The 15,018-nt window shown below is 38.8% G+C and overlaps 1 protein-coding gene across 1 annotated transcript; it reads right to left on the reverse strand.

Moving 5' to 3' along the window:
* Positions 1 to 511: 511 nt before the first annotated feature.
* coq6 (coenzyme Q6 monooxygenase) lies at positions 512 to 14,751 on the reverse strand. The gene is made up of 12 exons (XM_015011825.2): positions 14,368 to 14,751; positions 14,039 to 14,173; positions 12,325 to 12,383; positions 7,940 to 8,066; positions 5,584 to 5,714; positions 5,393 to 5,500; positions 4,596 to 4,658; positions 4,396 to 4,503; positions 3,343 to 3,545; positions 3,065 to 3,180; positions 1,142 to 1,308; positions 512 to 638 (listed from the first exon to the last, which is right to left on the reverse strand). The coding sequence occupies exons 1-12, from the start codon at positions 14,567 to 14,569 to the stop codon at positions 609 to 611; spliced, it is 1,449 nt and encodes a 482-aa protein (XP_014867311.2). The 5' UTR covers positions 14,570 to 14,751; the 3' UTR covers positions 512 to 608.
* Positions 14,752 to 15,018: the final 267 nt, after the last annotated feature.

Genomic DNA, 15,018 nt, shown 5'->3' on the forward strand with positions numbered 1-15,018 from the left:
CACATATCCAAACTGCTTGAGGTCCAGCAGGAAGTTTCCATTGTCCGTAATGATTTGGGGAGCCATGTCATCTGCTTATGCCGTAAAGAGGAAGATGAGACACTGGACCCAGCATGGCAGCTTAAAGCTGCTATTAAAGCAACCTGGGCTTCCTAAATACCTCAGCAGGTTCATAGGCAAAATGCTTCCATGCCACGCCACACTGATGCAGTAACTTGTGGAAAGGGAGCCTCGAAAAATTGCATATACTGAATATATGTATGGCTATTGTCTTCAGCAGGCTGTGTACTAGAAATCCTTTTGTATGTTCTTATGTAATACTCTAATGTTCAGAGAAAGTGAAGCCATCAAAAATGTACAAAAATAAACACTTCAAATCTATCACTCCGTATACAATGATCAATTTGAGCTTTGTATTTTGAACTAAATTACTGACATGCATTATAACTAATTTAAGGTGAAGACCCTGTAGTTTGATTCATTTTTCTTAACATCATGCACAAAGAAGACATACATAATGAGGCTTTAATTTTATTTTTACATTCATCTTTACAGCTTTTAAAGCTCAAAGTTCAGAGAAGACTGATGACGACGTCCCTGCAGGTGCATCATTTGCTTGCGTATGCCATGATCTGCTCCTGAAAGAGGAGATGAGGCACAATTTTACAAACAACATACTTCACAGATGCGTGTTAGGACAGAGTCGCGCCGAATGTAAACTCGTGAACTCGCAGGATTTAATATGGAAAAAAATGTCACTTTTAACTTAGCGGCTCCATAGTGAAACGCCTTCCTGAGCAGTTACAGTCGTGTCGGTCTGAATCACTTAGTAGGAAATAAAGCCGTTTCACATGAGCGGTCACTAATAAAAAGGAGTGTGAAAACGCAAGCCAACACCACTGTCCGCTGCCCCGGGGCCAACAGTGCACCCCACCCACACACTTTTGGTAACACTAAATTTGGGGCTAAACTTAGATGCTATAGTAGTAGGTTCAGAGCCCTTAAAATTATAGACACGGCTACAGTAAAGCTCCATGTAATCAGAACAGAGGGCGGAGGGCGGGGCCACAGAGTGGGCGGAGCTTTTGGCTTGACAGGTGGTTGATGTTCTCAGGTTGGCTCAGTAGAAGTGGAAGCTTACTTTTAGAGTTGGGAGCATGTTGGTGGCCTGCAGACCGAAGGTGCGTAGGAGAACCGCAGGAGCTGCGTTGGTGGAGTAAAGACGCTTCATGAGGTCAATGGCAGTCATCATGGGCAAATTGTGCCGCTGACGTTCCGTCTCGTATTCTAACAAGTGCTGTATGGCTCCTGTGTGCAGAAAATCTTAAGAGTTAAAGCACTTCAGAGATTAAGCCTTGCTCATATTATAGTTTTCAGTCAGGTGGAAGCTTGCAGAATTTTAACGGTTTGGTATGTAATGATTGTTTGTTTGTTTTTTTTTGACCTTCGGTATTTTTGCCAATGCCTGCTAGTTTTTAAAGTGATGGTACTGCTCATTTTGTTCCTTTGTTATTATTAGCGCCTTGCAAAAACATTCACACACCCTGAATTTATTAATGACTGTTCACCTTATAATCACAGTTTTCAGACTGTTTATTGGGTTTTTATGTGATAGTCTAACAGAAAGTAGAGCATAATTGTAAAATGGAAAGCAAATAACAAATGGGTTTTAAAATTTATTACGCAATTTCAGTCAATATTTTATAGAACCAACTTTTGTTGCAATTTCATCAGCAAGTCTTTTTAGGTATGTCTCTGTCAGCTTTGTACGTCCAGAGCAGGGTTCTGCAACCTGAGGCTTCCAAAACAAAATATAATTTTTGTATCTATTTTTTTCTCGTCTTAAAATAAAGGAATAATAAAGGTCCTATTTTGTCTAAAAATTACAACTAAATTTATATAGTCGATATGTATCGTTTTTCAAAAAGGTGACATATTATAAATGAGTTTTATTTCACTGGACTGAGGGTGAAAATGGCTCTTTGGATTGTAAAAGTTGCAGACAGACCCCTAATCTAGAGCCTGAGCTTTTAAGATCAGTTAGACTAGATGTATATCACGATTCAGAATATCGCAAAAATAATTTCAATTGAAATTAAGTGTAGACTTTGACTAGGCCGTTCTAGAACATCAATATAGTTTGATGTAAACTGCTCAGATGTAGCTCTCGCAGCACATTTACAGTCGCTGAACCTCCACCTCTGTCTCAAGACTTTTGCCGTGTTAGACATGTTTTCTTTCAGGATAACCCTGTATTTAGCCCCGTCCATTCTTCCTAAAGCTTCCCAGCAGGATGCTGCTGCCACCACCACGTTTCACTGCAGGGAAGGTGTGATAAGCAGTGTTAGTTTTGCATGTTGGTCAAAAACGTTCAATTTTGGTCTGATCTGCCCAGAAAACATTCTTCCACGTTAACCGTTTCTGTTTTCCCGGAATGGATTTTGTTCGGCTTGAAACTCGAGATCTCTTGTGGCTTTCCTTTCTGTCAGCAACTTTCTTTTTTACTTCTGTTAGCAACTCTTCCATAAAAACAGGTTTGCAGAGTGCAAACTAATAGGTGTCCTGTCAACAGATTTTTCCACCTGAACTGTGATTTGCACAGTTCCTCCAGTGCTCTGTGAGGTGATTAAGGTTTGGGATATTGTTTTGCAACCTATGCTTATCTTAAACCTTCTCCATAACTTTATCTACGATCTGTCTGCGGTATTATTTCTTCATGTTCACTAATGTTCTATTGTGACTTCCAATGGTATTTTGATGCAGTGGATTGTATTTAGGGGTATTAGAGTAAAGGGGATACGCCAGAGATTTCAGATTTTTATTTGGACAAACTTTTGGAAACCAGAAATCCTTCTCCTTCAGAGTTACACCCCACTTTGTGTTGGTCTATTTAATAAATTCTCAATCCAATATATTGGCTTTAGTGGCGGTAACAGGACAAAAATGAGAAAGCCAGAAAACCTGCTTATTTTTAAAGATTAGTACTACACGTTGTGTTGGAACAGCGGCCATGGAAACGAGCTCAGAACAAACCACTTGTTGTCTGTTTAAAGTTCTCACTGACCTAGGTCCTTCCCATTAAAAGCTGCCTGGCTCAAGAGATGTGTGAGGCAAGCCACATCCCCGAAACCCAAGTTGACTCCCTGACCTGCCAGCGGATGGACACGATGTGCTGCATCTCTGAAAACACAAACATACCATCGTGGACATCATGCTGCTCCACAGACAGTCAATATTTCATGCTTTCATACAAGAAAGAAGCTAAAAACAGGCACAACGTTTAAAAAGCAGATTTTTTTTGGGGGGTGGGAAGCCGTGATGTGCAGAGTATTCTCGTCTTACCCGATGAGAGCCACTCTGTGCCTGATGTACTCTGACGCATGACCGACTCCCAGTGGGAACATCACTCTGCTTTTCGGGCCGATCCCCGCCACACTTGGTGGAAGCTGCCGTGGTGAACCGGCGGATGGCATGATGGCTGACAGGGCGCCCCGGAACAAAGCGCCGGCTGTCTCAATTAGGTCTGACTGATTCTCATTGCTCCACTGTCACAGACATATTCACACAGAGACAGAAAACAGGCATTATTCTCATGAGTGGACAGAGAATCTAGTTGACACAGGGAGTAAAAAAAAAAAACTTGAGGCCAGCAAAATAGCTCCCACCCCCTCCTTCCTAACTAACTGGTTTGGCAGGGCCTCAGGAGCTCGGCTAATTGAAAGAAGATGCCGGCCAGGCAATGCAGTTGAATTAGCTCTGTTTGAAAAACATTCCATGCAGTAATGGTCGACACTGGAAGACCACAGGTTTAATTAGCAAACCAGGCTTAAAACCAAGCGTGACTCAGTCGTGGTGACCCCATCCATCAGGAGGGCGAGTAAAAATAGCCACCTTGGGAAAACGGAGGTTCTCCCAAACGTAGAAAAAACACACAGAGGTATATCATTCCTGCAGGGAAATTATTATTATTATTCTATTTGGTTTTGGCCCAAACTTCAACGAAGATGTTTGTGTGAGTCACTCAAAAAGAGGTCAACATGCAGGTGTTTGGAGAATCCCCCCCACAAGCAAAGACAGAAATGTTGCAACATCTCACTGGCTGACCTGAATACTGACTGTAAATAAAACAGAAGTGAGACTGTTGGGTCTAAGTTTTCTCTGGACAAATTGATAGATTTAGGGTATATTTCCATGTGAATGTTTGTTATTATTTCATTTTGATTCTTTATTTTTATATTTAGTCATATTTAAATTACAATATCAGACCTATAAATATATATATTTTTTAAGTTTTATATAGCTTATTGTGTTCACTAATATTTAATACCTGGGAAGGAGTCAACAAATGAGTAATTTCCCCTCGTAATCAATAAAGCCAGGCAATTCCAGACTTACAAAGGCCGAGTTGATGGCGTCAACGAAGCTCTCCTCGTCCAGCTCCAGCAGCTCCTCTGCAAGGTGATGGCTGGTTGACCACACCAGTGAGCTCTTTGTGTCAGAAAGCTACACACAGATAGCAGCATCATCAGATACTTTTGCAACAGGTGGATACTTTACAAGAAGTAACTACGACTGTTAAAAATGAGAAAGATTACCGGTAACATAGCAATAGGTCCAGTTGGGAGAAACCTTTGCCAGGCAACATTGTTCTCTGTGGGCTGAAATACACAAACCAAAGTATTAGTTTTGCTGCAATGTATGTTAAAGATACATTGCAAAAATACTCATAACGCCTGAACTTTGACACATTTCAGGATGTTGCGACCACAAACAATGTTAAAAGTTGAGGTTTGTTGTAAGCACTTGCTTTGCCACAAATTTTCAATTGAATTTAGTTCTGGATTTCGACTGGGTGTCCTTCCAGATGTTTGGATCTCCTATGTAAACTGTGGAAAAAAAAACTCTTGCAATTTTCAGAAGTTGGACTAAACAGCTTGAGATGTTGTAGATTTTATTTACTAACTAGATGACCTCTGGATGGGATTGGATTTTATTTATGATTATCATAATATAGAGTAATATATGCATATTCATGCACACCACACTTTTAGCATTTTTATTTTTACTTAAAGGCTTATTCGATTTATTATGCTTCATTAAACAGGTTGCTGCTCAATGAACTGGGTTGCTATGAAACAGTGCCCGTCGAATGTAACTTATTGGGAGGTTTTTGAAATGGGTCATTTTCCAGACACCAAAAAACATCTTGCCAAAAAGCGGTTTCCTGTGTTTTTAGGCACTTCAGCTGTTTTTAGAAGCAGTAGAGAACCAAGTGGAAGCATGAAAACATGCAAAATGTGAATTTGCATAACAAGTCCCGTTTAAACCATGTATTATAATTATGAAGCTTTATGTTGGCCTATTACATCAAACCTTAAAAAAGTAATAATACCTCTGACAGATGTAGCACTGCAACCACAGCAGACTGGTCATAGTTCCACTTGACTGTGGGTATTCCCAGTTTCTGTCTCACCATTGAATTTGGCCCATCAGCACCGATCTGCAAAACAAAAGAAGAGTAGAAAACTCAGAAGGAAAGGATGTAAAAAATAGTAATTGTTTGCATGGTTCAGTTTGAAATACCAGCAGCTTTGCTTGAAGAGTTTCTCCATTAGCCAAAGTGACCTTCACCCAGGGGATGGACTCAGCTGCGTGATGAGGCATTGGCCATGTGTACTTCACCACCTTAGACTTGTACTTAACTTGCACGTTTTCTGACAACAAGAACACAGAACATGTGACTTCTATATATACACACACACATATATATGCATATACACAAGGAGCCAAAAGAAAACTGTTACTGAAAATACGGCTACAAAATGTGTGAGTTTCTCACATCAAAAGGGGTAAAATTGGCTTTATGAATGCATCATCTTACTAAATCAGTAATTTGCTACTGAAAAGAAAAAAAAAAGCGAAAGGAAAGGATGCCTATCTTGCAGCCAAAGTGGGGAAAGATCTATAAACCACCCCATAAAACACTACTGGTTTTCCTCGCTGGCACGTGGTAACTGCCAGGCTTTTCATTTGACAATCTCCTTAATGGCCTTGGCCTGCCGCACTACACTGACTAATAGTGTTTACCTACAAGCACGCCACTCTGCACTTTGGAAATGCTGCCAGCATCTTAGATTTTTACACTAACGCTGCCACTTTTCCCAAAAATATCAGCATCTGGACATCCCACACATGGAAGGATTCTGGCTCGTGCTGACTTGGAGCACGAGCCAGATCCGCAGAGCAGCTACTGGTTCCTGCAACACGGTTGTCAAATATGGGTTTTCTCTGATCGGAACGCATGGTTACATTGAAAACAGCTGGCGGGGGGACCGCACTTTTTTTTTTTTCTTGCATGTAACTGCATCTTCAGCATAACACTGTGATGGCTAAAATGAGAGCAGGGACACATGCGAGGCACATGAGGCAAAAAAACGTGCCGCGACCACATGCCCGCCGTTTGGTGTGAAATGTTGAAAACTGTTTATAAATATGTCATTTAAACTGTCAAGCACGTAGCAGAGAGTTTTTATTTGCTCAGATGTCAACAGAGCCACACACTGTAAGTGACTGTGTGTGTCGGGAGGGATGGCAGAGCTTAGGAGCACATGGCAACTTTAAATAGGTCACTGGACCAACGCACGTGTCCTCAGAGGGTGCCGAGATGCTGCAAGTCCCAAAATGTGAGTTTTTATTGAATTTGAAGGAAAAACATGGATGGCTCCAAGAGCTTGTCTTTAAAAACACTCATAGAGAAAGAAGACAAATAAAACCAGAGGACAGGAAGGGATGCAGATGGTGCCAAAATCAACGCTCATTAAGCAAACTGGAGAGAAAATCTTGCTACTGTGTGGAACTTCATGTTTTATTCACATTTATTGCAGAAAAAAAGGTACTAAACATGTCTCCACTGGTTAAATACTTATTAAGACAGACTTTGTTAGTCAACTTTCAGACATTTCCTGCCTGGAGAAATTAGTCTCATCCATTACTGGTGTGATTTTTTTTTCTTCCACAAAAAAAAAAGTCTTGAAAGTTTTAATCTTCTTCAGGCCTCTTTTATGCTTTAGTTATTCCTAATGTTAAAACTGGGTTCAAGTCAGGTAGTTTTAGCAGATTTACTTTCTTCTTAGACTCCTTAGACATTAATTTGGGGACTTTGCTGAGCTTCCACCCATGTTTCATCTTCAAATTCTCACCAAAAAGGTCTAGATTCATCTTTCCTCAATTACATCAAGTCTGTGAGTACATTATTGTAAACTGCAACCCCAGACCATAATGTCCCCATTTCCAAACCTCTGTTGGTTGGTTTTTGTGGTGATGTACCCACAAAAACTTCTCCAAACAGTGTGTGCAGAATTCAGTGTTGGTCTCATTTCACCAGAATATTCCCTGAACGCTTGATGACATCTCATCTTTTATTTAATGTTGATCAATTCTTGTCTCAATATAGCCCAGAAAAGTCTATTAAAAATAAGTAAGAAGTAGGAGGATAATCAATAAATTTCAACCACCTTTCAACCTCTTTGGACATTAAGAGACATCTTCCTCTGGATGACTTTTTATTTTTAACTACTTTTACTAATAGTAAAAACCTCTTCAGGGGAGTTATCCTACCAGTTATTTGTTGATTTGTCTAAATGTTCTATAGAAAACTTTAATAGAGCTCCAGCAGGCCTTTTTTTCAACATAGCTTGTGCAGCTACTGGATTAAGTATCCTTCTTATGGAAAAACTGCTTCAGCTTTCTTGACCTTTTTCCACCTCATTTTCTTCATGTGCTTAATATCTACTTCTTGTATCAATCTGCTTTCTCATTTTGGACTTATTTGTGTTGTTGCCTCTGTATGTGTGGATAATGTCGATTCTTACAGACCTATGTGAATTTAAAAATGTCAATGTTTTCAATACTTATTTTTCCCACTGTGTCCTGTACTCACCAGGCATCGCATCCAGCTGTCTGGTGATCGCAGCCACAACAATGTCATTCTCCACAATGTATGCCATCTCGTCCAGAAGGTCCTCTTTATCGAACGTGATCAGGGCATCAGAACAAGCATCCCAAACCTAAATGAGAGACTCGTTATGCCTTTGGTCTGCAAGTCTAAAAACTGAACGCATCCTTTCTTTTCTCTATTTATAGCTGCAGTGGGAGATGCGGCGTTTCATTAAGGTTAGGCTAAAAACATCAAAGCTGGAGGGTTAAGTTAGCAGTTGTCACAAAGATGGACAGCTGTGTCTACATCTTAATGGCGCTCTGTGGGACCAAGAACCCAAATTACATTTCTGGTGTGGATTTGTTTTTGTCAAACACTAACTGGGAAATACAAATAAAAAATGACATGTTTGTTAAGGTTACAGAGTAAGTCAATATTTATTCACAACCCAAAAGCAGCATAATGAGTTATAATTTTAAGCTAATGTCCAACCCCGGTAGAGTCAAACACGAGGGCGTGAAAAGTGTTTGCACAAGGTTAATCCTCTCCTGGACGGTGACTATGGTGACAAAAACCCATCATTCTGCAGTAATATACTGCTGCACTGCTTTTACTTTTTTTTTTTCCAACTTGCCATAAAGTAGGGGGATATACCCCACAGTAAAACCACTAATGGTAGTTGGTTTGCAACTTGTGATAAGTGGTTGGGAGGAAAGATTTACTGAGACCAGCCCAAAAATTGTTTTGGTTTTGTTAAATGCTGGTGAAATGATGGAGCTTTGGGGCTGAATAAGTTATTGCTTTTTGTCTAAGCTTTAGAGAATATTCCCTCTTAGAACTTTATAGAACAAAATGTGGGAAAACTCTTGCATCTCGTGCAAAATTCTCAGTGCCTTGTGGACATTTCAGGAAGCCTTTACTAGCGGGAAAGCGTACTATTTAGAGCTGACCTTCTCTGCATATTTTCCAGCTCTATGGTTGACATGTATATGACTGAAATTTGAGTGGCAAACAAGCCAAAACAGTGGTAGAAGAGTGAAGGTATAATGGGAGAGGTACACTACTATAATAACTGTAGGGCAATGCATGATGACATCTTGGGCCCAAAGAGAAACCCTGCGGTTAAGTGTTTGGTACACAGCGACCACATCTGACAAGAGGCACTGAGGCTGCGCCCGCAGCCGTAAAGTGGGTTAACTTTGCAGCAAACAACCACTCTCCTAATCTTTCATCTTCTCGTCGTTGTTCACATGAATCTTCATAATTAGAAGATGTGGAGAGGAGGTAACAATTTGAACCATCAAAATGAGTTACTCGTCATAGAAAACATGGCTTTAATAAATAAAACTTGCACAGTCAGAGAACCATTCAGCGCTTTGAATGTGCCCGACATTGGCCTTCTTTAAATATAACTCAGGTTCTTTGGCATTTAGGGTGCCACAGGCGCAGCAGAGCTCCTGAAAAAGGGGCATAAATTGCCCAAAGGAATGAGCGAAATGCATGGTACATGAAACCACCTTTTGCTATTTTAATGCGAACAATTACATATCGTATACATGATTATATGATGCTGCATTGTGTTGCCTGCTGATTAATCTGGATGAATGAGTACAAGTTGAATGTCACAGATTTTTCTCTCCACTAATTGTACAGTGCTACAACTTATGGATGACAGAAATACATATAGTATGCCAATAAAACAGAGCCTGGAGGAGACATTAGGGAAATTTTAAGTTGCATAACAAGGGAATTTGTTGAGATATTTTGCATTACAGAGATATCGTCAACTGGAGAGAAATCTTTTCTAAATATTTAACAAAACAACAAAGTAGCAGAATATAAAAAACACAATGTGTAAATTCCTTTATTCCTTTATTTTTTGTTTACATTTTGTAAAGTTGTAATCATAAACTTTAATGTATTTTGGGGGGATCTTGTTATAAACAAACACAAAGTAGTACATAGTTGTGAAGTGGAAGGAAAACAACACATTGCATTTTTATTCTTTTAAAAATAAAAACCTGAAAGGTGTCTGAGCTCCCATGAGTCAATGCATTGCAAATATGAATTTTTGTCCAGTCTTCTTTGTAAAAACGCAAAAGCAAAGTCATACTGGACGGAGAGTGACTGCTAAAATTTTACATTTGCTCCCATGCTCCAATACCTGACATATTTATGAGTATTCTTGGAACAATTGGATGCATCCCGGATTCAACATACCAGAATCTAAAGACCTGTTAATGAACAAATCTTTGGGAAACTTGCTGACATGCCAAGAAGGTAATGGTAATTCAGTCTTTTTGATTCAGGTGTTTTGGTGGAGTCAGGGCTGAACTGGGATCAAAAACGCTCCTGTGATTTTTGGCTATGGCGCCCCACCATAATTATTTATACGACATGCAAAGGTACACGACGTACCAGAGGATATATTTACGCATTGTGTTTTTTCGAAAGTCAAAATAAAGCACAGGAGCCTAAAGGGAGGAGAGTAACTGCGTTAAAAAATTAAATTGACACGTTCTCTCGCTACTCTGTGCACCTCGGGAGATGGCCCATCTTGAAGTGACAGTGAATATCAGGAAATCTCTAACAGAGATGCATTTTCACCTTATTACGGAATATGCTGTTTATACAAAAACAGAAATATGCCAATAGTGATCCTATATCCATCAAAGTGGCCCCTCAAAGTATGAAAAACAGAGAATTTTACTAGTGTTACTTCTCTGGTTACTCTTTCGTCGATCAATCATCTCTTTCACCAAACAAAGTTTCTCTAATATTATAAGATAATAACTGAAGGCTGTAACACCTGCTACAAATTGTAACTTTATGGCAACATAAAATAGCACTAAATTGAACACCGAGCAGCATATTAATTTAACATAGCATTATTTGAAAACACAGGCTGTCTCTCACACACAGTTTGTGCTCAAAACTGTAGTTTTGTACACCAATCCCTTGTGACTCTATAACCTAACATTATTATCCATGTTTTATGTTTGACAAAATTAAACAAGTCTCATAATCATTTCTTGTGTTCAGCTTTTCTACATTTGGCTACACCTTTCCCAGATAGTATTTAGTGAAAACTAAACACATGTACTATGGTTTTATGTGTTACAGCCGTAGTACACATATAATCAGTGTTAACACAGATTATATGTTACTGCAGCTGTAACACATAAAGCCATAGTGTTACTTTGGCTGTATGTTTAGGGCCATTGTCCAGCTAGAAAGTGAACCTCCATCTGAGTCTCTACTGACAAAATGTCTTTAACAGGGCGGATCTTATTTTCGTCCAGCATTACCTCCATTCATCTTCCCACCCTAACCAGCTTCCCCTCAGCATCATTCTCCTACCACCATGTCACCAGGTGGTAACTTCAGTGCATGTTTAGTTTTCTACCACTCACAGATGTCCTCGTGGGTTTTGCAATTGTGTCACAGTGTTTACATTCTCACATGGTGGAGTAAAACAAGCTTTGTGAGATTTTCAAAGCTTGGGATATTATTTTATAACTTAACCATCCTTTAAACTTTTCCAGAACTGTGGCCCTGACCTGCCTAGTGTTTTCCTTGGTCTTCATGTTGCTGTTTGTTCCGTGATGTTCTCTATAAAACTCTGAGATCTTCACCAACAGCTGGATTTATACTGGGATTAAATTACACAGATGAACTTTATTTATTAATAACACAGCAGGCAGTTGATTGCATTGGATTTTATGGGCATCAGAGTAAAGGGCTAAAAACAAATGCACACCACACCTTTTTTTATTTGAAAAACAATGTTGCAATTTTCTCTCCACTTCACAATTATATGTTTCATTGTGATCTTCTGTCCAATGGATCAGCAACCTGTACTATCCAGACAGAGATTTTTGCTACTACTCATGATAAACAAATGTAACTTGAGCTGCAAATGATCCAACATGACCATTTGAAAAAAAAATTTAATGTAAAATATGTAAAAATATAATGTTTTATAAATACCTACAATATATAACATTTAATATTGGTAAAGAACCATATTTTTATTTCTATTTTGAGGTTTCAGAACATAAAAACATTAAATTTGTGCAAAAGAGAAGTTCTTCACCTTTGTCTTAAAATTTTATGCCGTTATACGGCTTTTTAATACATTAAAAAGCTGTTAAAATTGACATTTTTACTACTTTAAATTTAAGTGCTCAATGCTATGTCATTTTGGACCAATTGGCCCCACAGATCCCTGGTCAATTGCAGTGAAATACAAAGAAACATGTAATTTTAGTGTAATAAAATGAGAAAGACTTCAAGAATATAAGCACTGATTCCAGGGCACTGCCTCCAACATTTTCTTACATAAATAAAATCAACAATGTTTTGTCGTAATTAAAATATAAATCTACCTGCATCCTTTTATAGGATTTGCATCTCATCCTTGTGATTTGCTCCCATGCTCCAATACCTGCAAAAAATATATTTTTTTTACATTAGAAGATACTCCTGAAAATATCTGCAACTAAAAATATGAAACCTATCAAAAAGAAATAAAAATGTAATGGTAGGTCCTCAGGTTTAAAATTAAATTTGACACCAAAACTCTCCAACCTTGTTGAAAACTTTATAAGTCATAAAGTTTTCTTTTGCTACATCATAAAGAAGTGGAGATGCAGAACATCTTAATTATATTCAAAATGACTGTATGACGTTTATAGTAAGAAGCCAGAAGAATAGTGGTTCCATAAACAAGTTATTGGTCAACCTTTTACATTTTGCATAAGTGCCAGTGGAGGGGATCGAGGTCAAAGCTAAACAATGTTTCACATTTATACAGAGTTTTGTGCGCATTCCTCCACCTTGCACAACTGTGTATATTTCAAATATTGTAGTGACAACTTGTAGCCCCAAACAAATACAATTTAATCCCAACAATCCTATAAAGTATCATTTTGAAAAAAAAAAAAAAAAAAAAATGCTGCATTCAATGTTTAATATACTGGAGAGACGAGGAGATTATATAAGATTTGTCATTGGCTAGTATGGGATTCTCACATGTTGAAGATAACCTTTTGTAAATTGATCACATTTTCAAGTTATCACAGTATGTATTACCACAATAATTTATGAGAACTGTATAATACAATCTCATTGTTTAAATTAAAACATGAAAGCTGAAAGTGTATTAGAAGTGTATTAGAATATTTTGTTATTGGGGAGACCGAAGGGCAGGCCAAAATGCACCGAAGGAACTGCACATCTTTTATTGCTTTGGAATGACTTGAGACTCCCCAGAATGAGCTGGAGAGTCTTACTGGGGTGAGAGGTGTCTGGGTATCCCTGATGCGCCTGTTCTCCCCACAACACAATAACCGGAAAACTATGTGTTGAGGGGTGAATGGAAAGACATAACAAGCAACTCTAATTTTTGACTCGGTCATAAATTAGAGTTGCTTGTTATGATATCTGATTAGGTAGAACCTGCAGTTAGCTGCTTATTAGAAGTTTCAATCAGAGCTCCTACCGTTTCAACAACACAAAGGTTCTTGGTATTAATAACTGGGAAATTTCACACACCTGAATTTGTTGTAATTGTAAGCGAGGGAAAGGGGGATTAACCTTTTTTCAGCCAGCTGACCAGCAGTATGCAGTAATGGATAAATGACTGCATTATTCTAAGCTCCTTACAGTCACTGAAAACTCTATTCCCTCCAGTATTTTATATGGCAGCTCATTAAAATGATTATAAGCAGCCTAATGCTATTTAAGATAAATGCAAATTATTAAGTGCAAAGAAAGAAAATCTGAAAATATGCATGCATTTTTTTAAAATTTATATTTTAGAAGAAAAATGAAGGCATCAAATAGCCAACAAATTTAACTCCTCGATCCTCACTTTTCCTGACTTTAACCTTCACAGTGGTGTTCGGAAAAACCTCTTGGCTGTCAGGAGACTGATCCCTGCTAAGCCTGAGTAACTGAATGTCTGATCCCTAACTTACCATGTGGGGCCATTTAAAGGTCACACACACACCCACAGCATACAACATGTTTAGAATGAGACAAATAAGATAGAAAATATCAGGTTCGGTTGATTGCTTTGTGTTAAACTGCCTACTGTACCGCTGAGGAGTGTGGCTGATCCTGGACTGATGGAGCTGACTCTGGTGCTGTAGGTGTCAGGCACTCTGTCCATTACTTTCTTGTGGCCGGCTTCTAGGAGCAGAATCTTCTTTCCTGCCAAGTTGGGATCCATGCCTATGAGAATTGTATCATATTAATTATAGATCCTGCATGAAAATAACAGCCTTCACATATGCTTAAGTCTGTTTGATTATAATGTGGTGCAGACACATTACCCAATGCTGTTATTATTTTTTAGAGGGATGGAGATCTTTAATGAGTCTATTTAAAAGCAAATTGCCTAAATTAGTATAATAAGTCAAACTCACCTAGGGAGCAAGCCATTGCAGATCCAACCATCCCTCCCCCGGATATAATCACATCATATACCTCAGTTTTAGAAGAATCTGTCCTATTTTCTGAACACACCAATCCTCTCCTGATGATATTTACAGCTGGTAAGTGCTTCTCTGTTATAAGACATCGACCCAGTCCGTTTAGGACTAGTGGCGCCTTTGTGAACTTGTGCATTATTTTCTCTTCAGTCTGATTTCACATTAAAGAAAAGTAAGTCCGGGAGTCCGAACGCCGTCATACAGCAACCAGAGAGAAAGTCTCTCCTTGGATATGTCCTAATAAAGACAGCTGTGTCCTCTCTGTAATCCAGCCATGTTGTGTTGACAAGCAAGCGCTCCAAAAAATAACTGCTTCCGGGTTCCCGTCCAATCACAATCAACGTAATTTACGTCTGTAATAAGTGACGTTTCGCTTTTGTCCACAAGCAGCGCTAATGCTGCCAAAACTCGCATTTGGCTCACTTCAAGCGTGTTAAAAATAAATTTATTTCATGACTCAACTAATATGCTTTACGTAAAGTTTGGAGTACGCTTCGAAAGAGGGATACACTTCCTGAAAGTCATCTGTTTCCAGGTTAGTAGCTTATTGTTAGTTTGTAAAATATATTCGACTCGTTTTGCTTG

This window comes from Poecilia mexicana, unplaced genomic scaffold (genome assembly GCF_051168715.1).
Source record: "Poecilia mexicana isolate PSO_F unplaced genomic scaffold, ASM5116871v1 scaffold_22, whole genome shotgun sequence".
Taxonomy (NCBI): domain Eukaryota; kingdom Metazoa; phylum Chordata; class Actinopteri; order Cyprinodontiformes; family Poeciliidae; genus Poecilia; species Poecilia mexicana.